General features: G+C 46.6%; 1 protein-coding gene across 1 annotated transcript; it reads right to left on the minus strand.

Moving 5' to 3' along the window:
- Positions 1-2,555: 2,555 nt before the first annotated feature.
- Positions 2,556-25,253, minus strand: LOC134623716 (SH3 and PX domain-containing protein 2A-like; the record flags this gene model as incomplete). The annotated part of the gene is made up of 5 exons (XM_063468744.1): positions 25,179-25,253; positions 24,635-24,715; positions 6,272-6,347; positions 4,316-4,392; positions 2,556-2,647 (listed from the first exon to the last, which is right to left on the minus strand). Coding segments are annotated over exons 1-5 (401 nt in total), but the record flags the coding sequence as incomplete, so codon positions are not given.
- Positions 25,254-27,149: the final 1,896 nt, after the last annotated feature.

Raw genomic sequence — 27,149 nt, forward strand, 5'->3', positions numbered from 1 at the left:
ATTCTCAGCTCTAACAGCCATGTGGCTTTTTTAAAAGACATCACTGAGCATGTTGGAGGAGGCTGGACTGCTATGCTATTAGCTAGCTCCAATAATAATAATAATAATAATAATAATAATAACAAATGCCTGTTAATTAGAATTCTGCAACATCCAATTAAAATCCTTGAATTTCACTCACCAAAACTGAAGCACAGGTTTCTGTAAAGGTCTGTCACTATAGTAACCTCGCAGCAGCCATATTATTGGTCACATGATGTCATTAAAAATGCTCCAAAAGGCTCCAACAGCACAAACACGGTGCACTGGTCCAGTTCAGGGACCCAGTTAGCTGAGGTGTAGCTTAGCAGAGAGCTAGCAGCTACAGATGCTAATGTAGGTACACCTGACACTCAGTGGGACTACAACAACTTTAAGCCTTAACAAAATGCAGACAAGTTAGTCAAAATAATAAACATAATCATCCATATGGTTGCTATGAAGGGGGAAATCTATACATGGAAGTCTATGAAAACTGACTCACTTTTAGAGCCGACCTCCAAGTGGCCACTGGAAGAACTGCAGCTGTTGGAACGTTAACATCATTTTTCACCCCTGCTGCTCGTCTGACTGTAGCTCTGCTCAGTGGCAGCTGTAGGTTTGAAATGCACGCTACGTAAGCAAAGGTTTTCAGCACGCCTGTGCTCCCCTTAATCATGGCGTTCCTCAGGGGTCAACCGTTGTACCCCCGTTCATTCTGTGTGCACAGACTTCACCTAGTGCACTTTGTTAGTCGGTGTTTCGCACATCCTTGAAAGTCCTGTAACAACTTTCATGCGCTGCTTCTTGTTTTGGCATCCGTTCAGTTTCAGAGGAGCTAAATTAAGTATTCAAAGTAATTCTGCATACCGCCGTGTGTAACAGATGGAGGATAACAGGCTGTATGTGATGAGGTCAGTGCTTGCACACATTATTGATGCTCTACATGTATGACTTCATCTCCCACATACTCTGGCAACAAGATTAATGGGATTTCTTAATGCACTGGGCATACAGGAGAGAGGAGGAGGAGGCTGGAGGAGAGACGATGAGGAGCAGAAGTCAAATGAGAAAAACGGGAGAGATGAGAACGCAGGTGTGACAGAGTGTGGACGGCGAGGGGACCAAAGCTGAGCGAAGAATGACCGTGTCGGCGCCGTTGTTTGTAACCTTGAGCTGTCTCGTCAATTAAACACACTTGAATTTACGAGGGTGAGTTAGACACAAAGAGTTAGAGGAGGAGGAGGAAAATGAGCGAGGAGAGACGCTCCGTTACTGGCAAACACAGGAAAGCAAGAGGTCAGTGAGCAAGGCGTGCAGAGAAGAGGAGCCTGGACGGAGCAGGAGCGGCCTCGGGCACAGCTGTCTCAGTGCATACAGGAGCACATTACCAGTGAATACTGCGATACTGGCATTTGAGGTTTGGAGAGGAGAGTGTGTTCTCTAATTAACAACTACCCAAAGGGGCCATCTCCTGCTATGAAACAAGTCATTCTCCTCCTCCCACACTCACATCCATCAACTGCTCTCCCTACAACAGCCCTCCCTCCCTCTCCGCCTGGCCTGGTAGGAGGTTTTAACGAACTCAGTGAGAAAGAGCCGAATTGGGAATAGACTAGAAAGCGAGAACAGACAGAGAGGCAATGAGCTGAGCCAGTGAGTGCTGGGAGTACTGGAACATCTGAGGCTAACCATTATCAATCAACACACGAGATTTACTCCGTCGTTTAGCATCATGTTTGCATGCAGCGCAATGCAATTAGTGCCAGCAATTTACAGTGTCTGCATGCACGTGTGTGTGTGCGTGTGTGTACTGCATAGACTAATCCAGGCTGGAGGCAGAGCAAACAAGCTGCCTTTCCTGTGGCGGCATCTCGGCTGTAAACCTGTGCCATCGAATCAACATGCTACGCTCAACTTCCTGTGTGGGTTTGTAGTTTATTTTACCAAGAAACACTAAAAACTTCCTGTTTCACACGAGTGTTTCTACAACAAACTACACGCTAATTAGCATGACCATCAAATGATTTTAGCTTCTTTTGCCATGAAGTGTGTACAGTTAGCTACATGCTAATGCAGCGGGTGGCTATCAAAATGTTGTTAATTAACCAAGAAAACGACATTTTCACTTTGCCAACACTTTCAGCTGCTTTAATAACAACATTTAGCTTAGTGACAAACAATGGAATTGTCATACAGTAAAGTTAGCAAACAGTAGCTGATATTAGCTACGCTCAGCTAACAGTGACACCACACGTGACATCAGCTGGTCATGTGATTAAACCCCTGAGACACGGAGCAGCTGTGGATTTAAATGCTTTTACATTCGACTCTTCATCTTTGAGAGGAAGAGCAACACGTCAAGTTTGATAATGCTGATGTCATAGCCCTCCTTTAAAAGTGATGCCAATCTAAGCCACACCCACTCTCACCTGGAAAGGTGTGTAAAGCTGATTCAGCTACAGAAATTAGCCAGCGGATTAGCCTATACAGAAACTGTGTGTGCGGTGTTTGTCCACAGCGTGTGCTTCACTCACTCCACGGGGGGGTTGATGTCCTCAGCCTTCGTCTCGAAGAAGCGCAGCACCTCTTCGCTCTGAGAAATCTGAGGAGGGAGTCGCACCAGCGCCTGCAGAGAGAGAGCGACAGTGAGCGCCTCTCTGAAGACGCTCCACAGTTTCATCCTCAGACTCTACCTGAGCAGCTTGAAAATAAGTTTGAGTTTAAATCAAAACTGTTTATTATATTAAAGCACGACCTGTAAATAAAAGATTAATGAAGAATCATACAGGAGAGACTTCAAAGCAAACCCTGATTTATCCTTTCTCAGCTCTAAACGGGACCATGAATTACAAAACGCACAAAACGCACATTATGTTGTATTCAGCAAGACTGCAAAATAGTGATCGAGCTAATAAACTCATCAGAATAATGAGCAGGGTTAGAATGATCGTAATCGGCCTTCAGAGTCAGCGCCCCCTGCTGGTCAGTAGAGACATTGCAGGTCTAAGGCACCAGCTACACTTCTCAGACATACAGCAGATTATTGCACTTCAATCTCTATAAAGTGAAAATATAGCAGAGCTGCGTGCAGCTTGTATTTCTCCCACTGAGCGCTATAAATAAAAATAACATCAGTTTAAATTTAGATCTTTGTTTCTGGAGTGACTTTTATATTTAAGGTTTCAATACAAGCTGAATGATACAGACTACTGCATGTGTGTGCAAACGATTGCTTGGCTACACATCTGCAGAACACAAACACACAATCAATGACTGTTCATACACAGAAGCAGCCCGCAGTCAGAGACAGGATCTCATGTCAGTCTAAATAACTATATTTAATGATGTCACTGGCTCCAGCTGTAGGAGTGACTCTCGTACAGCTCGGCGCGCTGGACCGTGAAATATACACAACATATGTACGGCGTAGGCGTTTTATTTAAATTGCCACAGTCTGAGCTGCCTTCATGTTTCATTCATCGGATCCTATATTATCCACAGCAGAGGCCATGTGCAACGCAGCCGGCCGGGTTTCCACCCTGCAGGCTCCGGGGAGCCCATCCTTGGAGAATAATTTCTCTTCCTCTGTGTTTGCCTCATAAACAGGATGCAGGAAGTAAACAGTGCGGCGTGCTCCATAACGCTGGCTGAAAAACACCAGCTCGCTGTAGCAACTGTAAACACTGGAGCGCTTTAGGTTATTTGGATAATGAAAAGGCTTTTGTGTGAACCTTCGCCTGTGCTGAGCTGAGGACCAGCTTCACTTCACATGTGTGGAACTGCTTCTTAAACTAGTCCCAATTACTGAGCTAATGCTGTGGGTAACCCTGCCTGACACAGGCGAGGAATACTGCTCCATAATTATGCGTGGAGACAAACATAAGAGCCTGAATCTCCCTTCTGCTCGTGCAGCTTTGAGCCAAGAGGAAGGAAGGAAGGAAGAGGGGGAGGGCACGATGGAGGGTTAAAAAAAACTAATAAGAGTGGGAACAGGAAGTGATAAGGAAAGTCACTCTGGAGCCGCAGGACTACAAACGCTCGTCACTTTAAAGTTTGATTTTGTTGCCGGAAACAAAACCAGCAAACGAGGGGAGGAGGTCGTTAGCGAGAGGGACTTTAAAATAATGGAGGTCAGTTTAAGGTGTGAAAGTTTTATGCACAACTACAACATTTCCCATCAGAGCCCCCCCCCCGTCTGAACAGCGTGTGAAAGACAGCGCGGATCGTGACCCTCGACCCCTGACAGGCTCGGGGATGCCCCCCACAGACAGACGAGAAGCTGAGGGATGTTTACCCTGCAGTAGTCATCGATGAAACGCAGCCGCTTCATGGCCACGTCTCGCACATGACTCCTCCGGAACAGGATTTTGCCTGGAGGGAGAGGAAAGGGGACAAAAAATAATAAGGATGGAGGTGAAGGCCAACAGAGGAAAGGAGAAGAGTAAATACTGGAGACATGCACAGCATCCCTAAAAATACACATTTAAGCTGATTCTGCAGAGCAGTCAAAGCTTCCTGTAATACTCAGACCTGTCAGGAGATGTCAGTAATGAATGACATCTCAGGCCCACACTCCAGCTGTGTCACACCCCCACCCCGGCAGGCCCGGGGTCGTGCACTCTGTTGTGTGAGGAACCCCGGAATTACTGTTTAAAGGGGAATCCTCCAGCACAGACCTTTTCCCATTTTTCCCCCGTGAGTTACAAAAACAGTGCAACGTTGGACCTGGAGCAGCATTAATGTGATGTTACAGCATCAGTCAACACTGTGACGCACACACGCGCACACAGGCGCACGCATGCACGCAGTAAAGAGAAGCAGACATTTTCAAATGCTACATGCTGCATGAAGACATGCAGTGACACCAGAATATAAATGCAAAAATCATACAATAACTTTCACTGCAGTCGTACTCTCTCTTTTCCAGTTGATCCCAGAAAAATGACCCAGAGGCCAACATGACTGTTTCACTGCAACCTGAAAAGTTTGACCTTAAACACCACCTAACTGCACATATTCTCTCTACAGAATCTAAAGTCTCCATGTTACCGTCTCTGGTCTTGTACAGGTGTTTCACCTCTGACTTGAGCTGCCTCTGAGCCACTTATGTTCCAACGAGGAGCTCAGCACACATTAAACAGCCGCTTACTGACCAATCCGCTCAGGGAAACAGTGTGATCATTAACAGAAGATCTCTGAGAGCTCAGTGTGGCGACAGCAGAATGGTTTGAAGTGGACCTTATATGTTGAACGTATCCACAGTCCCCGCTGTGGGGCCGTGAGCATCCTCTTGAATATAAACAAATTTAAACCCACTCACCGTGTGGGCTCCCAAACACTCAAAACCGTTATTTTGCTCCTGTTTTTGCATTTATTTAATAATCAAATCTTTTTTGGCACTTTTTGGCTTCCATACTCGAAACAGTAGAAAAACTGCACACTTGGTGATTTCATTTTTTTTTTTTTATTGCCGAGCTCTGAAACTAAAACGCTGGCCTGCAACTTCAGACTGAAAGAGTCCATTAAGAATCGCGCGGCTTAGAGTCCGAGCTGAGGCGTGGATCCGCAGACAGTCGGTTATGTTTGCATGTGGCGCCACTGGCTTTCTAGCAAAGTGGGAGGTTTGTGTTTGGTGGGTTTCCAGATTGGTTTTGTTTGTGAGTGTGAGGATGAGGAGGGCTGGGGTGGGGGGGTGGGGCTATAAAGCTGATGCTGGGACCACGTGTTGGCCGGGGGGCTTAAACAGAGCGGTTACCAAAATAAACTGCTGTGAACACACAGAAGCCTTTTACTGCCTGAGCACACACGGAGCTGGAGAATCTACATGGAGGACACACACAGGTGGACACACACAGGTGGACACACACAGGTGGACACACACAGGTGGACACACACACGCAGCATCGTGCCCACTACTGCAGGTCACCATCAACCTGAATGTGAGGAGAGACGAGCATGTGTTGTCAATCTCACACACACAGAGACATGCAAGACCCGCATAATCAAGTGATCACATTCATGCATGATCATAATGTGACTCAGACGCTCTCCACATCCAAAAATGAACATCACACAGACGCACAGGCACGAAAACACAGCTGAGATTTGAAAGTCACAGATAATGCCTCATCAGCAGTAACACACACACACACACACACACACACACACTCTGACGCCCCGCGAGTGCCAGTCATACATTATTAATATGGGAGCCTGTTCAGATAACGAGAGCTCAGGAGCAGGCTATCACCTGGGAGAAATGGGATGATCCTCTTCTTCGGGTCTTTCTGCCCTCCCTCAATTGGGAACTTGTCGAGTATCTGCATCTGTGGAAACACGAGGAGAGGAAACGGCTTTAGTTTTATGTTCGGCTCAGCTTCACGTTTTAGGAATCATCTGCCGTCTCTCCTGGGCACGAGATAAGAAAGATCGATATCAATCTCGTGTGTCATGTCGAGTATAAACCTGAAGCCAGGAGGCAATTAGCTTAGCATAAACACAGCTAGCCTAGCTCTTTAGCTCAAATATATTCCTGAGAGCAGCTTCAGAGATCATTCTCACCGACACTGAGAAAAACCAAAGATAAACGACCCTGCATGAAATAATTCCAGGATGGCATTCCTTAAAAGCAAAACGTCTTAGGCGTCAGCTTGTGTGCATGTTACCTTTTTAGCTCTAGTTATAGAGACCTAAACTCTTTCCTTATTTGTGAGCAATATTCAAAAATGTTTGACTGTCATTAATTATTTATATAGAAAAATGGGTTAGGCTCAGCCTCAGGCCTCTGCAACAGTAAATCTTTAGCCGTGTGTTCATACAAATATAAATGCACACAATCTGCTACTCTGGCCATGCATGTGTGGATGTAAAGACAAAACACGATGCAGGAGGAACACTGGGGGATAAAGAGTAATGCAAAAGTGAATTTAAAGATTTAGATCAGTTATCCAAGACAATGACACATGATCAGAAAGAAAGTGGAGAGGCAGCTGATTTATTGTCACAAAGTTAATATTTATTAATTAAAGAAATCAATGAGGTGCTCACTCCTGTGTGCACCCTCAGTCTCTCAAACACCATACAGTTGGGAAATGATGCACTGCTGTCACAGCAGCAGGAAAAGCAAAGTTGCAGCAAAGTTAGCGCAGCACCAGAACAGTTATTCATCCCTGTGGGAAACCAGGAGGCTGCACAAAAAGGTAAACGCTATAAACCAACCCTGGCCATGAATTCAATTCACTTTTATTTATAATAAATGTATTTATTTGTATTCCAACAGCAGTTGCTTCAAGGCTGAAGACCCTCCAATCATATGACAGCAACATACAAGCAAGCAGTTGGCAACAGTGGTGAAGAAAAACTCCTTTTTAAAAGGAAGATATGAAGGTGAATCACAGTTAATGGCGATTAAATCGTCAGATAAAGTGCCGATGTAGGTTAAGACCTGACGCTGCCAAGTTTCTGTTTTGTTTCTATGCTATGCTAACCTAAGCTAAGCTAACATAAAGCCCACAGCACAGGGTGGAGCCTATCCCAGCTACCACAGGGCTGGTAACCAATCAGGTTTAAGAAAAAAAAAAAAGACAATGGTTTAACATGAGGACAAAGACCAGTAGCAGTTAGCTTAGCATCACCACAGTAGTGTCTGTTCAACACATTAAGCATCTCTTTGTATCTGGTTAGCTGCTGGAACATGTTAGCAGCAAACGTATTGCTGATACCAAACTTCCTCCTCTGAGTCTTCCAAACAAAAAGAATGAAGGTAACTCTTAAACATGAAGTAAGAGAGCCTCGGTCAAAACAGTAACTACCTCTTAATCTACTAAAAGCGCTTCTTTATAATCACGAAACAGTTTTTCTGCTCAGGGGTGATTGTGCATCATATCGAGCGTTACACCTCAGTCCCAAAGCTGCACGCTGGTATCAATAAAAAAAACAAAAAACAAGTCCACTAGCACGCCGTGGGTCCGAGGTGCAGCGGATTCATGAGCCGCAGGGTTCACGGGAGTCAAACCAGCATGAACAACATGAACACGGTGAGAGAAGTGCTGACACCAGAGCAGGAGGCGCAGAGAGAGGGAGCGTGCAGAGCGAAGCACAAAGACAAAGAAAAAACAAAAACAGGAGAAAGTCAAGAGAAAGAGGGGAACGCAGCAGATTCCTGCTCTTTTCCACTCTTCAAATAAATCAATCAAGATTAGAGAGAAAGCAAAAACAGCAGAGGACAGATGCAGAGGGTTAGCAGGCATACTGCACAGCACTGCAGCAAACGGATTCCTACAGAATCAGAGGCGGGAAGGAGCATGTGTGCACGGAGCATGTGTGCACGGAGCATGTGTGCACGGAGCATGTGTGCACGTGTGTGTAGGGGGCTGAAGTCCATAAAGAGGTATAACAGGAGATGAGAGCTGTCGGCCGTGTCTGTGTGTGATGGCTGAAAGCTGTAAAAGACCTCGGGGAACCGAGCGAGCAAACAGCCGGGTGGGTCTCTGGACGCAAGAAGATACCCAGAAAACACTCGCACTAATCCCCAGCGCCCACTCCGGAAACATCCGTCACCTGATCCCATTTCCCCCGTCCATCTGTCAGTCTGCCCTGCACCTTTTCATTGAATTCCTGTCTTATTTTTTTCCACTCATCCACTGGGCTGAAGTCTTACACTCCACTGACAATGCCCCACTCTTTTCCTCTAACGCTGCCACGGCACTAAATGGTTTGGATCCTGCTCACAGGATCTGTGTCCGTGACACACGGATGGATGATGGACAGAACATTTCACCGATGCTGAACTCGCAGGTTTGAAGTGTGACTGTGCCACCGTTTCCACTTTCTTAATGAAGGCAAAGATGTAAGGTGCGGCACGTGCTCACCTGCGTGCAGGTGCGACACACTGAGAGGACAGACGTAACCGTAAGGGTCGTCATGTCAGCTTTCTGTCTCAGTTCAACAAACTAATTACACCCCCACCCTCCTTTTCAAACTCTGCCGGTGCAGCCTGAACTGATCCACTCGAATCAAGGTTAGCTCATTACTCGAGACACTCTCCGGCTGGTCGAAGCTTGTCCTGAAATACATGTTTTCCTGTCGCCGCTGACAGATTCCTGGCAGGAGAGAGCGTGCTCACGACCTGCCGGGAGTTACAGGATCACCGAGGGAGAGAGAATGGTGAGAACAGGTGGGACGGCGGGGATCGGGTGACACAGCCACGGGCGCAACTGCTCTTTTACATGGATGCATGCACACAGGCTGCACGTGCACGGCCTGCGAGCGTGCACGTTTGCAGCACGATAGCAGACGATCAGGAGTCCAGGTGGTAAAATTCCACTCTGAGGATGCCAAAAGAGAAAGAAACACATCCACGCCAAACCATCGCTCCACTTCTCAGACTTCACTGTCTCCTTGGTAACCAGCAGAGAGAGAGTGTGAAGAAGAGTTGTGAGGAGATGTGATTGGATGATGCGGTGCAGCTCTGGACCACTGGTGTAAATGTTGGGAGTCAGGTAAAAAAAAAGATTCTCCTTCGTCTCCCCTCAGAGTGAATCCAGGAAGCAATGATGTAATGCTTACTGTCCGGCTCGCGCTGACGCTCGTCTTATTTCCACATTACCACAGGAGCTAAAAGCATAAACGTGATCAGAGTGTAGGTACTGAGAGGAAGGTGGTGTGTAGTCCTGAGACAGCCTCGGGACTACAATTCAGCAGCTCTGGATTTAGAGTCCAAAACAAAACCTTGAAAATGAAGCAGCACAAAAATACCAGCTGAGCTCCTTCAGCGACGACGTGAGTGGGGTCAGTCCCACTTTATACAGAAATCCTTTATCAATGACTCTGCTTGTGTTTCCCATCGTGACTTTAACGTCAGGTGTTCTAAAATACATTTCATACATCTATGTGAAAAGACAGACTCCTGCCTTCCAAACCCAATAATGCTGAACATTTCCCAATGTTTGTGTGTGTGAGGGTGTAGCTACTTCTCATAACAAGACGAGCATGTAGGTCATGGAGGAAGACTGTACTGACAGAGATGTGCTTTGTCCAGCCGATGTGCTGGACAAAGCACATCGGCTGGAGCAGGGGTGGGGACCTCCGGGCCTCGAGGGCCGGTGTCCTGCAGGGTTTAGATGTGTCCCAGTCCTAGTCAGTAACAGACAGTACTTCATTTTTCAGTAATCACTGATGGTCACAGCCACAATATTAGACATGTTGTGTCTCTATTTAACTAACACACGTGAACGCTGACAGCTCGTGCTGTGTGTGAGTGAAAGTAAACCGTCCACCATTAATGACACCGGACTACAACTGTGGGTAAGTGAAATATCCACTGACTTATTTTGCCTCTTTTTAGGATGACGGCAAACAGAATGCATATAGAAAACTAACATTTATCATCAACAGTCTCTAATAATCAGGAGAGTCTGTGTGCGCTGATTGCACGAGAATTTCCACCAATCAGGGACCCACAGGGCTGACACGTGCAATGGCTGAATTCATAAAAACATCAAGGCAGTTTGAATTTTGTAGAGCCGTAAACATCGCTGTCCATCTTTGACACGTCTATGATTTCCACACAGTCACTGAGGAAGTGTAGCTTATTAAACTTTGCCTATAAAAGCAGAATTCAGTCCTCTTCCCCCAATTCTGTTCTACAGCTAACAAACCGAGTCAGAAAATCGAGATATTTAGAAATATATTTGGATGCACTTCTGCCTCTGTGGCTAGCATAGATACGCAGGAACTGGGCAATGATGAAAAGGCTCCAGTAACATTTGTTTCACCATGATTCAACTGTGTATTCATTCATTTAGTCGACTAAAGAAAAAAATCATAATGTGCACCATCATTTTGTGACTAAAACAGAGACAAAGCAGGAAGATGTAACTGTAACCAGCAGAGGTCGCTCATCTTTTCCACATGAAACCTAAAGACATCTGTCTCTGAAAACATAGAAACATCCACCTTCAAGAGAACGTTCCAGCTCAGCGTTTGGTCAAACTAGCTTTAGCAGCGATACAGTTATTATAAGAGCGCTTTAGTCTCACTTTAGTCTTCGTTCACTTCAGTTCAGCTTCATTCAGGAACGACGGGGCTCAGAGACTAACAGCAGCTCTGCTTCATACACATGTGCTAAGAATAGAGCCGCTCTATAAGGAGCTGTGAGAGTCACTTGGCACAAACTTGGGGGATGCCATAGTGCCATTATAGCCAACTGATGCCTCACTTCCTGTTGTGGGTGATGTGGGTTTACCCCGGGCTCTGCAGGAGTGGAACAGAGTGGAATGGAAATACACACACACACACACACACGAACGTCTGGAACAACTCATGACTGTCCTGACAAAGCAACCATGTGATCTGCTGAGTGAGGCCGCCGGCTCGAGCATGCTTCTCCTCATTGGCGAGCGCCCCGATAAGGTCGCTGCTCTCGCTGTCGTGTCAGTATGCAAACATCCCGTCACAGACAAAGTCAACATGCCGGCGCTCGCTTTTACACCCCGGAGCTGTCAGATTCCTTCTGCTCATTCCCAGATTCAGATTTTATTACTCGGACGCTACCAGAGAAGCTCGGCATGACTCACAGTTCAAAATAATCCTTATGTACATGAATGCAACCCTTTGTTTGTTTAACTGTTTGAAACAAGCTCCTCCTTCTTCAAGCCAACCATCTTCTGATTGGCTGCCCCTCCCAAACAGAAGCGAGCAGTCTGTAACCTGAGCTTTTGGGTCAAATGTCGACCTCATTAATTGAAAATCTGGACGTGTTTAATAAAAAGATTCACCATTATGACAGAAAACAAGCAGAAACATGGCGGGTCTCCATTAGAAAGCCTCCTGAAATCTTTATTTCATCACAGCTCGAATCCAACAAGCAGAAACTAATGGAGCACATGAATCAAGCATGAGCATGCATTAGCACCCAGCAGTGTTCAGTTTCAGAGAGGCAGATGTCTCAGATTATGGAGGGAAGGCGTTCCTTTCCAACCACAATCACTCACAGTTGTGTCTCTAAATTTAGACCGGCACCCTGGCAGCAGATCCGGACAGATCACTGCCCGTGGTGGGCGCATTATATCAGGTCGGAACATGATATGCTGGATTCCTGAACGCTTTAAGCAGCGAATGCATGCGTGGGAGTAAGGCGGGGGGCTTGGATTTGTCTAAAAGTTGAGGCTCTGTTCACGAATATGTCGACGCCGCAGGGTGTTTAACCCCACGCGGCGAGCCGGGCTCCCCTCGCTTTCAGTACGACAACAGGTGCAGGCGTGTGTTGATGTTCGTCCATCTGCAGTCGCTCCGTCATCACTACCCAACCCCGAGCTGCAGGGCCCGCTGTGAGCTTTGGAACAAGGCTCGAGAAATGGACTCTGACCGGGAAACTCCCTTACTGGAATGAGATCCTGTTTTCTCTAGAGGATGAACCGGAATTCCAGCTTATCTCAACTCCTTGTGGCATCTGCAGTCACACGAATACTCATAATCAGACCAACAGGAAGAACTTTAATCTTTGCAACATTAAAGGGCTTCAGACAGCATTTGTTTTCAACACTGAGTATCTGCAATACTGCTGCTGCCTCTTCTGTAGTTTCACATGAGCACCAAGCATCGTGTCTCTAATAACTCTGATATATAAATGTTAGCTTTGAGTCATATTCCTGCATGCTCCGCTAAAGCATGTTTGCAGTGGGTCTTTTAGGAAGCTGTGCGAGGTGCAACGTCTGCAGGTCCCTCACCGAGCTTAAGTAGCATACAAACTAGGTTTCTATGAGTTTTTAGCAATTAATCAACATCAGCTCAATTCAGTTTTATCTTATTAGCACCAATTTACAGCAACAGTCACCTCGGGGTACTTTACAGTAAAGTAAAGCCCCGACAGCGCTGAGAGACACGCCAACAATCAGACGATCTGCTCTGAGCAGCGTTTGGCGACAGAATCACTCTGAGAGCAGATGCTTCTAATTTTAGCATCATCCTGTCGATGATTGGAAGCGGTCCTACATTTGTTTAAGGCACGCGTTGAAGGACATATCCCAGTCTCCGAGGTTCCTCCCAGTGTTCCTGGAAGCCGGGGTAAAGCCACCCAGAGTCGGGATGTGGGGCCAAACATAATCAGCTGTCAGCTTTGTCAGAATCTAGAGGAAGAGGACAGCCCACTGAGGTTTTAAGGCTTTCATTTCTGCTTTTTAATCAGCCAGGAGTTTCTCTGGTCATGTGACAAAAAGACCGTTTAAAAATCTCTCCCATCTATGATTTGACCTCCGAGCTGTGGAGACATCGTGTAACTGGTTCATATATCGATACTTCCATTTTTAAAATCACTGAATGCCGGTATCGGCTTAAAAACATTGGATATCAGTCAGGCTCCAGTAGTTACTGGTTTAGCTGGTTTTAAAGATCAGCAGGTGAACGTGCGGCCACAAATTACGACTGAAACTTTGAGTATTCGGCTCAGTTTACTCTGAATCCACTCCACGTGGCAGCTGAAGGTGCAGATGAAGTGGGTAATATCATCCAAGCACTCTCACTGAAAAACCATTTAAGACTCGTGAGCTGGACTGCCAGTTGTGTCAACTCTGTGCTGGAGGAGAAGCTTGGCAGAAAAATGCAGTTTGTGAGGCACTCGAACAATCCGCACGCCTCTCCGTGTCTATCTCAAGAGTTCGGCACAAGTAGCGGTGTTAAGGTTCAGACAAGTGGGTGCTTCGCTCACAAACGGCCATTAAAAATACATTAATCACAGACATAAAACAGCATTTGCTGTGAAAAACTCTGAAGACTGAGTCGGTGCGCCGAGTGCAAAAGAGAATGAAAAGAAGCTGTTTGCTTTTCCCCTCACAGAGTTTATTTTACCGGCGTTTGAGCTCCGTCGACTTGATGTTTAATCCATAATAAAAAGCAGTTTTGAAGGGCAAAATTAATCAAAGAGTGACTATTTTATCCTACGAGCTCTGCCCTTTATTTGCACCGAGCAGTTTAACCTCCCTTCACATTTAATAGAGGCACCGACTAAATGCTCCAGTGGCATTTTCAGGCCAGTCATCGCTTCAGCAGCCTGGCTGAGTCCTGCCGGAGTAAACCAACAATATCTTTGCTCTTTAGAGCAGCTGCAGCCTCGGTCCAGGACGAAGAACATGGGCGTGTTTAGTTTGGGTTAAGAAAGTAGGCCAGCCAGCTTACAGTTACACTACAGGCAGAGAGGAGAGGCCCTCACCTGAGCCAGAGTTCAGTGCTAATAAAGCAGCTGAGGACCTAATTTAGCCATGCTGGCGGTCTCCAGAGTTTCCATGCTGACAGCCAGGACCGACCTCGGGCGGCGTGGCTAAACCTCATTCTCCTCCCTACGGGGTGAATCGGTGTGTGTGTGTGTTGGTTCTCAGTGCACTGCATGGCTGAGGGTGGGGATGGTATATGAGAAGTGAGGTTTGGAATACAACCACGAGTGGGCTGAGAGAAGCAGGAGGCAGAAAATACTGGAAACCAAGTGGAAGAAACCAGTGGATTCGAATTAGCCGTCCCTGATTGGTGCCAAGTTATTTATACACAAGGAACTCGTGGAGAGGATAAAAGCCTGTTTTATGTGAAATCAAACTTTGGACCAACTGTTGTGTTTTACACATTCGTGGACTTGGTGCCGTGAACTAATACCAACCCTGCTGCTAATGTCCACCAGTGGTCACGCACAGCACGCCAACGGAAAACAAAATCTCACTGAGACCAGAATTATAACTGTGACTATAAAACCAGTTGCTCCCATTCATGAGAACTGGGCAATGGTTCATATCTTTTGCATAATTTTTGTGGTGTTGAGTAATAGTTGGAGGTTTTTTGAAGGTCTGTCACGTTTTCTCTGGACTTTGGCTGCTTTTTCACTCAGTTAGTCCTCGAACCGCACACACACACCTCTGAGTCCTCGAACCATAAAAAGGCCCCCCAACTCAGAAGATCAACCAACGAGTCTGCACACAAGAGAAAAGCTGGCAAAGACTCAGTTTTAATTGTATCTTTAGGCTCTTTGTTACCAGAAGCCAAAAACACATCATTCATTTCCATTTCTTTAGCTGAAACTATGAAAAATGCCAAAGATAACACAGTCTGACAGGCATAAAATAGCATTTCTGCAGAAGCACGGGGACTGCAGAAGTGCTATTAGCTGCAAACTTGGTCTCAGCACGGTGTGCAGCGTTTCCGTACAGGACAGAACAAGTGACAGGCCTAAAAAAACTACAGCAGATGAATAATATCTAAAAATCACATCATAAAGAAAACAGGAAAAATCCAGCAGAGACCTGACGACTGATCTGTACCTTCAGGTGATCCATCTACTGCTCACTGAAGCCTCAACAGAAATGTCTGCGTGGACGAGCGGCTGGCTTGGACACAGAGGAAGGCTGAAGTATGAAACTCACACAAGAACTGAGGGAGCAATCAACATGTAAGGAGAGTCGTGAGCGAGGTACAGCAGCAGGTGTCTGCAGACATCGCTGAAACACGGTGCAGGCTCGGTCACGGTGCAGGGCTGCACTTCAGCCAGAGGTGCTGGAGATCTTGTTAAAGTTGAAGGAATCATGAACCTGAGAAAATACCATCAGATTCTGATCCAGCATGCAATTCAATCTGGAAAGCATCACCATGATCCCAAACACACAAACTAGTCACGGATCAGCTTCGTCAGAGCCCAGACTTCAGCATCGTGAAGCAGGGACGGATCATTGTGACAGAGAACAGAACAAGAAGGCAGAAACATCCAAAGAAGACCTTTGAACGTCAGTCCAAAACTATTCCTGAACTACTCCTAACTATTCCTGTTCCTTCCATGGCGTCCTCAGAAACTTCCGGCTGTGCTGCAGAATAAAGGCGCTCGAACCAAATATCGACTTTCAAGCTTGTTAGAGTTGGACAAACACTGTTTTTGCCTCTACAGTGGATTTTCATATATATTTGCTCATGTTTCAGCACATTCATGCACCTATGCCCCATGCTCAGAGCAAAATATAAAGAAATTAGAGGAGCTTGAGCCTTTTGCACAGTACTGTAGCTGTGTGTCTTAAACCATAGAAGAGGCAGCACACCACATCAAGTTTCCAATAGTGAAACATTTAATCAATGAATACTAAAACTTACTATCCTCAAGCAGGTGAGACCATCACGCCAAAGCTGCAAAAATGTGCATGCATATTTCCGTGCATTAAAATGTAAAGGTTTGTTATTACGCAGCAGTAACACTTTTGCGTTGCTGTTTTCATTTGCGCGCTCACATTTTTACCATTTCCTTTTAGGGACATAATTAACTCCATAGGGTCAGCCTCCAGAGGCCAACTTTCCAAATGTAAATGGTATTATGGTTTGCTAAAGGGGTTTAATTCAAAGGTCTTTTATTTCCTTTAAAGCTCCTCCTGTGTTTGCACTATAAAATGTAATCCGGCTGAGATGGAGAGGTCCCCGCGGGGTTAAATTGGATCACGCCGTAACAGAAAGACTGCCTGGGTAATCGGGAGAAAACGCCAGCAACTCAGGCATCACGCATACACCCACATGCAAACGTGTGCATGCACGCCCACGGACATGCAAACTGACGAGATGTGCGCCGAGTTGGCGAAAGCGCTCGACCCCGAGAGGTTGGAAGCTGCGCTGGATTGGCTGGGGAGGAGATAGGAGGGCGCACAGGTGATGAAGGTTGAAGCCAGGGAGGCATTTTTGCAGAGAGCCAGAGACGGGGGAAGAAAACAGATATGCAGGCAGAGACGCAGATCGACAAGTCGCAGGAAGTTGATGTGAACGAAGAGTGTGAGGCAGCAGGGGAGACGTGACAAGTGCGGAGGGAGGCAAACGAAAAAGGGAGACGATAGCGTGAGAGATTTTCCCTCATCTGTTATCTCTGTGCTCCTCTACCTCGACCTCTCCCATGTGTCCTATCCTGCCTGCTGTTTACTCAGTCCTTGTTTATTAACCTACAGGCAGCGAAATAAAGCTGGGCTGGGACCGGCCACCGATACTGCAGATAAGGAGCACTGTGAGAACTTCAGTCCTGGATTCAGCACAAGTTTGTGTTTGGAATGATGGGAGACGTTCCAGGCGCTAGCAGAGCGTAGATGGCGTCAGATTAAGGAAGCACGCTCGATTTACTTTCAAATACACCGGATTAGGCTGAGGTTTCCTTTAGCACGTTTATAGCATTAAAGGGCAAACTGCAGACTGTGTCGGGCATATTTGAGCCCACATTTTAAAACCAAAAAGAGCGAATCTTAGTAACAACTGAGGAGGCCTACTGTCACTAATTTGCAGGACACACTGTATGACACATGGATGTAGCCGCTGCATATTCCTGCTATGAGCTCCTGAGTAAATGAGAGAATGAGCACACTCCTTGGTTAATGAGTTGCGAATCCTGAATAATTTACTTTCTGACTCTTGGAATTATCATAATTTACAAAAGTGCTTAATGTTTTATTCAGTGCGACTTTAAACGAGCGCATAAACTCGACTGCTCTGTGACGCCGCAGGACCACAGGTACTGCCCCCTGGTGGCCATTAAAAAGAACGTGATGTTAAGTCATGCTAACGGCTTCAGGCTCTCCATGCTGCAAAGCTTTATTAGTGACGTTTTGACCACGAGTGGTGCATCGTTTTTATGAGTGGGCCTAGTTTGTCTGTGTTTGTGTCACAAAGGTCAGAGCAGTCCTGCGCCCGGCCTTGCTGCGCCTCGTGCTAACTGGTTAAACCTTAAATAAGCGAATGATCTCAGTCTCTTAGTTTGGCTCACAGTTCCACTCATATCTGTTCTGGGGAACCGTCCACTATCACAGTGATTTGGGGGAAGTGTAGACGTTACCGTGCCGTCCTTTGGCCCCGGTGACGCTACTGCCAGTCACTCCGCTTCCTCGCTGCACTTATTACTGATTGGAAGGGAGCCGAGTCCAACCCACCAATCAGCGGGTCCTCCTAGTTGCTGCCCTATTTAAGCCCAACAGGGCTGTGACTCAGGGTGGGCTGTGATTAAATGTGAGCAGTGCACCTTCTGTGCCTGTGATTCAGTTCATAAATGCTACAGGCAGACACTGGGAGGATGTGTTCTGCTAACAGGCAGATACTGGGTGGAGTTACTCGCTGCTGCCTGAGGCTGGGCCGGGTTTAGACACATACACACTGCACACACACCAGGAGCAAAGGCAGCGGTGCTTTCTTCTTGGCGAGGAGTCAGCAGTTTGTAGTTTAGTCATCCTGTGAGCTGGTTGCTTTTGTTCCTGTCTTTGATTTGGCAGCACTCTCAGGCCCTTCAGTTTGTCCCCTTCTTGCTTGTGGACACTAAACATCGCCACCAAAACCAACAACATCTGGTTGCACGTCGGTTCTCTCTCCCCCAACTCAGCTGGGACCCGTTCCTGCAAACATTCCCACCATCTGGTTCCTGAAGCGAAGCGGCTTCCTGGCAGCGCGTGAAGGATGCATCTATCCATCTTCTAGATGATCTCTCTGGGATGCATCTTCAGCGATCTGCGGTGGTGGGGTCACGGGGGGGGGGGGTTCTTGTCTTTAAACATTAGACCCAGCCGGGATTAATCAAGCCCCAACCTGCATCCCACCAGCAACCAACCACAGATCAACCTCTTAATCCAAAGTCACCGAGTGCCTCACAGACTGAGGCCCTGATTGGCTCAGTCGTTTGAGGATTTTGCAGAATGGCCATCCTGCAAAGCCTCTCTGAGCACTTTCCAGTCTCTTTCCACCAGCTCCTGGTTCTTCTTGCTTGCTGCTTCTTACATGGGCACCAAGTCCCAGATCGATCAGCTGTTTGTGAAGCCCGGTCGGAGCGATGTCATGACAATCTCTTCTGTTTTTCGAGCCCCCAAAATAAAGTTTGAACACACTCGTTGCTTCAGATTGGCCAAACAGTCTTCCTCCACGTCTCAGTCTCACCAGTAGCCAGAGTCATGTTTTATACTTCATGTGTTTATTTTTCACCCCACTGCTGATAACATCTGTTGTTCAGTCACTGAACAGTGAAAGCTGCCCTGTGCTCAACAATATCCGGACATACAGAGAACACCACCCGCCCTCTCTGAACAACAGACGCCGCAGGAGTGTAAAATAAATACTGTGTTATTCATCAAACGGTGAACAGAGGCACGTCATTCTTGGGCAGAAATGTAATGAAAAAGCAAAAAAAACCTTGAGCAACTTCTTTGTTCAAAGCTCAGCGTGAAGCTGCCGGAGCTCTCCCAAGTTTTCATCGAGTCTCCTTCCGAGCTCAGCGGCGGAGAAGACCTTGAGCTGCACAAAAACACGAAGCCTGACCAGCTGAGCGTGGAGAAGAGAGAGGAAAGAAAACCAGAGTGAGACAGCCGACGGTGGAAGTCTGTCAGCTACCACATACATCGCAGGTAACAGGCAGCAAAGGAAACAGAGGAAGCACACTGTGGGAACGTGCAGAGGCCTTATATCTGCAGGCTGCCTCCGTATCTAATCAAATATTGCAACCGGCAGAAGTCGGGAGAAGAAGTGCAGGAGGGAGGATACAGCTGCACAGAAACACAAAACTACTGTAAAAATAGAGCTTTAAGTCTGCACTGACCTCTGAGTCGGGCCACAAAATGGCATGAAAACAGAATGTGACAGACGTGCAGCCATCAACTCCCAGCATGCCCTTCATGCTGCCAGTGTCTGGGAGCGAGAGCAATCAGAAGCTCAGTGAGGAACACAGACACAGCTTCTGGCTTTAGAGGGTTAACTGGCTGTTTGTTGGTGACGACACACCATCGGCGTTGGGAGGCTTTGTGCTCATTATGAAGGCTACTTCATCTTGCCTTCAGCTTAACCACACGGAGCATTTCTGGTCAGCACAGACGCTTCGTGTTTCATGTCGACTGTCGCGCTTCCTTCTGCCGCCTCTCTCACTCCTTGAAACACTTCCAGTCACACTGCTGACTTTTTCAAGCCACGGAAACGTCCCACAAACAAATGAACTGTGCTCATTCATCCTAAATTTAGCCCCTCTCCCGAGCGCCTCGCTGTGACTGTGGGAAACGCTGCATACTTCCCCCCCCTCTGCTCTGGGTCCAGTGAGGACCCGGCCTGTAGCCATCTTCTCAACTGCTTGATTGTAACTCAGAGGGACACGTCCAGTGTTTGGCGTGTAGGTGTCCTTCCTTTGTCTGTACCTCCCTCTCTCTTTTCTCTCAGGCGCACACGCCCATAAATAAAATAAAGCAGCCTTTATCCTCGACCTGAAACAATGGGCTGAGTTACAGTTCGTCCACAAAGCAGCTCAAGGACAAAGAGGCTGAGCTAGCGCTCTGTCCATTCAGCAGTTTGTCCTCGAGGATGGCATACCGATAATGCCTCGCGGTCTAGACACACGTTTCCATCAAACAGCCCACATAGAGGTTAGAGATTCACGAGTCAGTGACCTTCTTTGTAAGCGATTTGACCACAGCGACTGTGTAATTTGCTGAATATATACGCGCTCCCGTTTTACCAGAAGCCTGCTGCTAGCATCTGTTAAGCTGCTTCCAGCCTTGAGACTCAGCAACTAATAAAAGGGATTTTTGGAAAGCCGCAGCATGAAAACCTCCCTGAGCCGCACATTCAGTAGCTGTAGGGAAGCTCGTGTGAGTGCGGACTCGGACAAAGAAGAAAAAGAGTGCTTGTGAAGGCGCGTGCCGACAGAGTACAAATGAAGAGCCTCGTAAAGGCGTGAGTCAGAGGCCTTCCTTCACATGGAGAGCCACGCCACAGCTTTAAATAGACTAACTTCAGCAGAGGCCCAAGGACACCCGGAGCGCCATCACCCGCTCCTCACGGCTTCCTGGAATACAAAAGGCCATTTTGTAAAAAGTGACCTCGAAGAAACGCAGATGATCAGAATACTCATGTCTTCCGTCTGCATCACCGGCGTCGTCATCAGCCTGAATCTTAATCGTCAGTACCGTCACTTACCGTTAAAGCTTTCATGTTCCAGCTCTCCACTGCTTCATCACCTCGTCATCATCATTCCACCTTTCCTCCCGGGACCGCTGGCTGACCCGGGCTGCTCCCTGTCCCAGTTTCCATCCACCTGATGATTAACTCAGGCACTTCTTCCAGAGCTGCTCACGAGTCAGGTCTGAGTCAAAACCACATCCGTGCACAGCAGCCAGCAAGAGCCAGTCAATGAGGAGGACTGGTGCACATGTATGTGCTTATGCTTCAGGTATGTGTGCTGGAGGAGCAGCTTCAAAGTGAACTCATGTGGCATCACAGCACTGCGCTCTACCAGGACGAGTGGAAACACTGTCAATGACTCTGCCACCAAGCAGAGCCCAGCGAGCTGTGAAACACAAAGTTTAACTGACCAACTATTTATGACTATTTGGGGTTTTAGTCGTCTTGATGAACGTGAGCTGGTCAAAGCTTTGTGGCTGAAGAAGCTCTGAGGCGTCGGTGTCTGCAACAGCAACAAGCTTCACCGGGACATCGAGCAATCACACTGAAGGAGATGCAAGCTGCTACTTTCAAGATGACGGAGCTTCTCCATCTCTGAGAGTCGGCCCAGACACCACTGGGAGGATGCTGGTTTGACAGACCAGATCAGCCCTGCTCATTTACTGGTTGCACACCAATCACAGCATTAATTAGTTGAGCAAACTGGTTCCAGATAGCGAGGGCAGCTAAATTAAAATGCTTAGTCAAATCAATAGTGACGTCTGTGACTTCCATCATCAGCAGTTTATCTTTGACTTTTTTCATTATTTAAACAGAAACGCCATCGAGTGAAATGTCGGGAAAACTGCCGACGCCAAGCTCCAGCCAGAAGAAAAAACACCATCCAATAAAGTGATACTGGATGGACGACGGTGGCAGATGGAGGTACAACCTTTTTTCTAAAGAGTGTGGGATCCACACTCCTAACAGAGTGAAAGTGCAGAAAAAATGGTTCCCTCCAGGGCAATTCTGGCAACACTTTGCACTAATATATTCACTCTATTATCCGTAAATGACTTCCTTTTTCACAGAGGGACACAAAATAGCACTAATATGGCTCCTATTATTTTTACCTTAACACATTCTCTGCGCTGTGCAGACAGAAGCGCTTTGAAACTGAAGGATTTGTGAACTTCAGATTCAGTTTTCTCAGAGTTTTTGGCTACATTACAACCACTCTTCATGTGTGTCTAATATCAAAGCATGTGAGCTTTACTGCCCGTGCATTCAGCGCAACATAAAGAGCCTGTTTCCCTGACTCAACCTATACAAAGTCAGTCAAAGCAACATCTGTGGTCCCTCTCATTTGGATGGCAGCCTGGAAGCGGGGCCAGTGTTTCCAGGAACACAGCCCGGTCTGGTTATTACTAGGAAACTGTCTTGGAATCCCCAGCGGTGTTTGCCAAGGATTTGGTTAAACTGCTCTCTGGCAGTTTTCAGAGCTCCAGTCCGTGTTTTTCTCCCTCAGGGTTACAGCGAGGCGGCTTAAAAGCAGCGGGGACCCCGCAGCAGATAAATGTTTGGACAGGAGAGGCTCCAGGTCTCACTGGAAACAATGAGATCAAAAAGGCACCATCAAAGCCATCGAGAGAGATCAAAGTCTGGCAGGGAGAACTTCACTCTGAGTGCATACACCGACAGAGATGAGGATTAGAAAGCTGGCCTGTCACTGCTGCCAGCGGTGGTTTTATTCATGAATGTCACCGTGGAAAAGGAAACATCGGGAAAGCGGGCGAGGAGAGCTGTGCTGGAGCTGATGCACTGCAGTGTGATTTAAAGACGGCATTTGGTAAATGTTTGAAATATTTACCAGAAGATTCTTCACAACAGAGCTGACTGAAAAGTAGCCAAACTCTGTTGACATGACTGTATTTGACTAAATAAAGGAACCAAGTTAGACGACCTTTGCCCCCGTGACATTTCACATACCTAACAAAATTAATCCTGCTGCTGCTGACTGGGAGTAATTTTGTACAAAGCTATCCAGGAACCATTAAGGCTCATTAGTTTTCTCCCAGGCAATTTGAGGACCTCACTCTTATAGAAGGCGAGGTGAATATTAGAGGTGCGAATCACCAAACACCACATCTATACAAAATTATTATCATTAATAACTGTTTTATAAAATAGGAAAAACCTCTCTCACTGTCACTAAGATCTGCCATAAATGCTGCCATAAGAAGGAGCCAGTCTACCATCAGTCTAACAATCTACTACTGAATGACGCCAAGCTAGAAATTACATGCAATCTGTTTCTGATATTTCAGCAATTAGCTGTGATAAATCCAAAGTCCACTCACGTCCCCACAGGTACAACCGCCACAAATGTGCCGTCTGAGGCTCGTTATGGCATTTGTGGACATTTAAGGACCAGAAAGGAACAGATTTTTAAAAAGGTGCATATTTGCACCACATCTTCCACAATCTGTGATATCTGTAGACCTGTGTTTGGCAAAATACACAAAGACATTGGATAAATATTATTTTCACTCTTAGAGTTGCAGCTTTAATCACAGACTGTAACTAGTTTGGCACCAAAATAAAAACTGTCACCAGAGGTTCGAGTACAAACCACAAGGGTGTAAATAAGTCCACCTACACAAAGTAGTGCCTCAGAGGGCACCACCCCAGCTGTTCAACCACTACAATAAGGTACTTTGTTCTTTCGGAGTGTATGAAGCATTCATACTGTTCTGTGTTTATTACTCTACCTCTCTCTTTATTCCAGTTTGGGACTAATCAGCTGCAGTAGGGGTGAGGGTCTATTTTTCACTGCCCCAGTGGTCATCAATGGGACCTTTCAGAAAGGACCTTTCCTCTGCTGATTGAAACATCATTCCCTGCTGGACGAGCACACTGGAGCTATTGAGATGTGCTCCCTGTAACGCTCACACTATGGCTCTGTTATATTTACTAGTTATTGGTAGACCCCTGGTGCACTCTACATATGGTATCAGCTTGCAGTAGGGCAAAGGTGCGAGGGGGCTGAAGGAGTGCACATAAACATTCTCTCAGTATGGAAGAGTCCATGTGAAAGATACAGGAAAGGTTTTCATTCCCACTCCTGCCTCATTCCAAAATAAATAGTCCCAAAGAGACACCGCAACAACATTTTAAACAAGGGAGTAAAGCGTCTGAGCCAAGACAGCAAAGCAGAAAAAGCCTCCTCCGTATGAGCCTCTATTTAAAGAAGCCACCAATCAGAGCAGCGCGTAGCAAGAGAATCTAACGACAAGCCACTGCAAAGCCTGGTACATTAAATTTGACTTCCATGTGGCTTTCTTGCTTGTACCATAAAAAAAGGCCTGTCAGCTCCCTGACGTTTTGAGGCCAAGCCAGCGATGAGACGAGAAAGGAAGAAGAAGAGCGGGAGGAGAGAGAGGTGCAGGCTGAGGCATACAAACCACGTCTCCCCCGCTCCCCGACCAATTACTAACTCACACATCGATTCATTGAGGCGGCGAGGTGTGGCGAACACGGCCAGAGACACGGCAGCAGCAAACGGGTGCCAGGTTTACACATTAATCTATACAAAACAATGCTGCGAGTTCACACGCTCGACCTGCTGAAGAATACATCAGCGGGCGGCGGCATCGGGGACTTCAATCCAAGCACGGCCCACACAGGGCAGCAGAGCGGGGCGAGACTGACGGGGGATTACCTGTAGGTCAAAGAATTTGCTGTATCTTCTGTAGATGATGTGGGAGGTGTTGTCCGAGTAGGTGACATTGATGAGATACACCTGCAGAGACAAAGAAGGCACAGTTAAAACTGCAGCTTGGTTTAATCTTTAAATCCAGAAGACTTGTTCAACACTTCCAGCTGAAAAAAAGCAAACAAGCTTGGACTGTGAAATTCACAAACGCAGCACATGTGACAGAAACGAAGCACATAGATGCACCTACGGTGTGAGGTTCTTTCTGAAGTTGTCGTGTGCACAAGGTTGGGTTTCAATGCAACAACAACAGCCCGGCTGAGGGGTAATAGAGGGACGATTGGTAAAGGGCAAACAAATCATCAATAACTGTACTCGTGATGGTTTTCTGTCTGTCCAGCTGCTCTGCTCATCCTCGCAGCACTGGTGGAAACAAACTCGCAATCGTTCGCCTAAAGCACTGATGCGTCACAGTAGCTGACGGTCATAAAACCGCCATCCAGCCACAGGATGGATGGTGACATCATCCCTCTTTTCCCCGCACACTGACCTGGCGGCCTTTACCCTGCCAGACGAAGCCACGCTGCAGCCCTGAGAGGCCTGATAAGATTGAGATAGAGTCCATTTATCTGTCAAGAGGAGCTAAGTGATGCTGCCATCATCTCTAATCTAATGAAACATAGATAACCAAGGTAACGGATCCGGAGGCCAGGAAATTTTCATCAGAGACGTTAAGAGCAGGTGGGATCTCTCAATTGCTGTTATAAAGGCGCTCAGAGAAGACCTGGATGTGAAATTACTCGAGTGGATAAGCTGTTACATAACAGACTGCAAGCTCGAGCTGCCGTGGGCACAATCGAAGATAGTCAATAAAACTGAAAGTTTTTTCCTGCATAAAGGAATTTTTGGCGCAGCCCAAAGAGGTTTTAGTCAGCCCCGAGAAAAAATGTTAAAACAAAGCCACCGCCAAAATGATAGGAAGTGAGAATAAATATTAAAATCATCTCTGAATGTGTTTATTAGCAATTTATGTGAAACAACTGTTCACCAAGCAACACTTAAGGCTGCACAAAGTGCTTCCTGTTCTGTGCAGTTAAAGGCCGAATATGAAACACCCTAAATGCAAATACAGAAATGCTGAGTGAGCACACAGTGGACAGCATATCAGACACAAACCTTCATTACAAAAGTTTGCTTAACAGAAAAAAGGCTGATTTTTACATAAAAGTTCACCTTCATGGTTAAAAGTGACTTTAATGCAATAACTTTAAGATCTAAACACAACAAATGTTTAAACTGAGCGAGCTCATTCTGGACCCGATGGCAGCGACACGTCATGACATCATGTTTTGATGATATTATGTCCTGTAACTGATCAGATAGTCTTCATTCTTCAAAACTGAAACTCTTCCACAGCTTGTAGATGCACAGTCAGATTCTCAAAGATGCTCTTTTTGGACCCGATCATGTGACATGTTGCCAGTTAACTTGATTTGTTTCTTTTTAGTTCCGGTCGTTGCCCCATCACAACGTTTCTGAGTCATCAAATTAAAAATGTGCTCTTTTTTTTCACGAAACATTAAAATGTCTCAGTTCAAACGTGCGTTTAGACGTTGACATGTTTTCTGTGTCGTAGTGGGAATAAAGTATCGGTTCTATTTAAAGTTTGTAACTTTTTTTGGAATTTCAGTTTGTAGTTCTCGTTACGTTTAGACAATGAAAGTATTTTGGCTGTGGGAGGAACTCCCGGTCATCCTCGTGGCAGTCTCTGGACTTTAGTTCTTGCAGGTTTGAGGCAACTAAAGCTGCTGAAGTCAAGATAAGGATCGTAACTATGATGAAGAGACACTGACGTTTATCGTGGTTTCAAATCTAGGATCAAGGTTTTTCCACTGCTGTTGCCAGAGACGATCCAAACTTCACTTGTGGTGCTGCTGCTGTACTTATAAGCTACATACATCTGGCAAGTACTCTCTGCACGACTGAAACGGCCATTATCAAGTGGTTTGCAGTAAAATAGCACTGTCACCCAGCCAAAGCATTTGAGTAAAGTGGTCTCGACGCAGCGCAAACAACTGCCTTTGCCTCACGTATAGCATTAAACAGGCGGTGTGTGTTTCCCCGGTGAGCCATTGCTGCTCTTTATTTCAGCAGACTCCATCTTTTGGGACTGATCTTACGCCGTCGCTCCAACCCTCCGTACCTGCCAAGAGTCTCAAGAGCAGCGGCGAGATGAATGAGGTTGAGTCAAAAGCCCTGACGTTGACGCAGGAAGGGCAACAGCCCGAACAAAGGAACTTCCACAACAAAGGCGGAGGGTTAAAAGGTCTCGCTGCTGCTGGCAGTGAGCCCCTGCTGTACGTTCACTCTCATGCAAACACGGCTGGTGGCATGCAGAAGCTGCGACTGTCACACTGCACCGACAAACGTGCACGGTGGGGTGTCACCACAGTGATTAGCTCTGGCATTTACTGCTATGAAAATGTGCTCCCGGGGTTATGCTGAGTCGCAAAAATGGCTC

The sequence above is a fragment of the Pelmatolapia mariae genome, unplaced genomic scaffold, assembly GCF_036321145.2.
Source record: "Pelmatolapia mariae isolate MD_Pm_ZW unplaced genomic scaffold, Pm_UMD_F_2 NODE_ptg000853l+_length_29174_cov_1, whole genome shotgun sequence".
NCBI lineage: Eukaryota > Metazoa > Chordata > Actinopteri > Cichliformes > Cichlidae > Pelmatolapia > Pelmatolapia mariae.